General features: G+C 44.6%; 2 protein-coding genes across 2 annotated transcripts in view; one reads left to right on the forward strand and one right to left on the reverse strand.

The window, feature by feature from the left end:
* Positions 1 to 1,225, reverse strand: part of ESCO1 (establishment of sister chromatid cohesion N-acetyltransferase 1) — a 54,549-nt gene extending 53,324 nt beyond the window's left edge. Inside the window, exon 1 of the mRNA XM_008053231.1 lies at positions 1,202 to 1,225. The gene's annotated coding sequence lies outside the window, so the exon portion shown is untranslated. The remainder of the gene's footprint in view (positions 1 to 1,201) is intronic.
* LOC110595214 (eukaryotic translation initiation factor 1-like) lies at positions 633 to 1,759 on the forward strand. The gene is given in 3 exon segments (XM_021710052.1): positions 633 to 749; positions 1,366 to 1,451; positions 1,453 to 1,759. Coding segments are annotated over 3 exon segments (330 nt in total). The 3' UTR covers positions 1,580 to 1,759.
* Positions 1,760 to 2,063: the final 304 nt, after the last annotated feature.

Genomic DNA, 2,063 nt, shown 5'->3' on the forward strand with positions numbered 1-2,063 from the left:
CCAACCCAAAAAAAAAAAAAAAAAATCTATGAAACAAATATATAAGAACATTTACAGTACAAAAAGAACTCCAGAAAAGTAGAAGTATTACAGAAAAAATGAAAAAGTCAATAGAAGAAGCATTAGATAGTAAAGGTAAGGAAATCTCTAAAGTAGATCAAAAAAGTTTTTTTAAATAAATTTTTTAAAACTTTTTTATTAGAGGTGAGGTCTTGCTATGTTGCCCATGCTGGTCTCAAACTCCTGGACTCAAGCAATCCTGCCACCTCAGCCTCCCAAAGTGCTGGGATTCCAGGCATGAGCCATCACATCCAGCCTTGATAAAAAAAGATTAAGATGGTAAATGAGAAGAAAGAAAAATTAGAAGACCATTCATTAAGGTCCAACAGGCCAGTTACTGGAACTTCAGAGAAGAGAGGAAAAAACACTGGAAAAATTAATCAAGAACTCAAGAACTGAATGACATGAATTTCCAAATTAAAAAGGCCAACAGCCTACTCACTGAGCCACACCAAGGACTCAGCAGCCTCACCTTCAGCCCCCTCACTTCCTGACGCTTTGTCCCCACTGCCTGCCTTCTCCCGTCACCATTTTCTGCAGGCTGTTTCCACTAAGGAAAAGGAATCTATCATATGTCCGCTATCCAAAATCTCTACTCTTTTGATCCCTTTGCTGATGCAAGTAAGGGTGATAATCTGCCTCCTGCTGGCACTGAGGATTATATCCATATAAGAATTCAGCCGGGCTCCGTGGCTCAGCCTGTAATCCTGCGCCTTTGGGAGGCTAAGGTGAGTGGATTGCCTGAGCCCACGGGTTCGAGACCCACCTGGGCAGCAAGACCTCATCTCTACAATAAATCAAAAAATCAGCTGGGCGTGGTAGCGCATGGCTGTAATTCCGGCTACTTGGAAGGCTGAGGCGGAAGGATCACCGGAGCCCAGCAGTTTGAGGCTGCGGTGGCCGGGAACGGCCACTACACTCGAGTCTGGGCGACAGAGTGAGACTCCAATTCAAAATAAAATTAAAAAAACAGAATTCAATACAGAGGCCGGGCTCGGTGGCTCAGCATGTAGTAATCCCAGCATTTTGGAAGGCCGAGGCAAGTGGACCAGCCTAGGCAACTTGGTGAGACCTCATCTCTAAAATAAATTTTAAAAATTAAAATAAATTTTTAAAATTAGCTGGGCATGGTAGCGCACACCTGTAGTTCCAGCTACTTGGAAGACTGAGGCAGAAGGATCATCGAAGTCCAGCAGGTTGACTCTGGGGTGACCATGAGTGTGCCACTGCACTCCAGCCTGGGCATCAGAGTGAGACTCCAACTCAAAAAAAAATAATAATAATAATTCACACGAGAAACAGCAGAAGATCCCTACTACTGTCCAAGGCATCGCTCATGATTACGATAAAAAGAAACCGGTAAAGGCGTTCAAGAATAAATTTATTTATTCTTGTAATTTGAGCACCAAAATATTAAGAAATAATTCAGCTACAGGATGATCAGTCCAAGAACATATACCAGTGCCTCGTAGAGATTGGACTGGCTAAGGATGATCAGCTGAGGGTTCATGGGTTTTAAGTGCTTGTGGCTCACTGAAGCTTAAATGAGGATTTCCTAGCAATGAGTAGAATTTCCCTTCTGTCCCTTGACACAAGTTTGAAAACCTCACAGCTTGCATAATGGAATCATTTGGGGTCTGCTTTTAACTTGGACTAGTGTAACCACTTCATGCAATAAACTGAAAAGAGCCATTAAAAAAAAAAAAAATGGTCAGCCAGGCTCGGTGGCTCAGCCTGTAATCCCACGCCTTTGGGAGGCTGAGGTGAGTGGACTGCCTGAGCCCGCCGGTTCGAGACCCACCTGGGCAGCAAGACCTCATCTCTACAATAAATCAAAAAATCAGCCGGGCGTGGTAGCGCATGCCTGTAATTCCGGCTACTCGGAAGGCTGAGGCGGAAGGATTGCTGGAGCCCAGCAGGCGAGGCTGTGGTGGCCGGGAGCGGCCACTGCACTCCAGTCTGGGCGACCGAGTGAGACTCCAACTCAAAAAAAAAAAAAAAAG

The sequence above is a fragment of the Carlito syrichta genome, unplaced genomic scaffold, assembly GCF_000164805.1.
Source record: "Carlito syrichta isolate Samal-C Ts95f unplaced genomic scaffold, Tarsius_syrichta-2.0.1 Scaffold287975, whole genome shotgun sequence".
NCBI classification, from domain to species: Eukaryota; Metazoa; Chordata; class Mammalia; order Primates; family Tarsiidae; genus Carlito; species Carlito syrichta.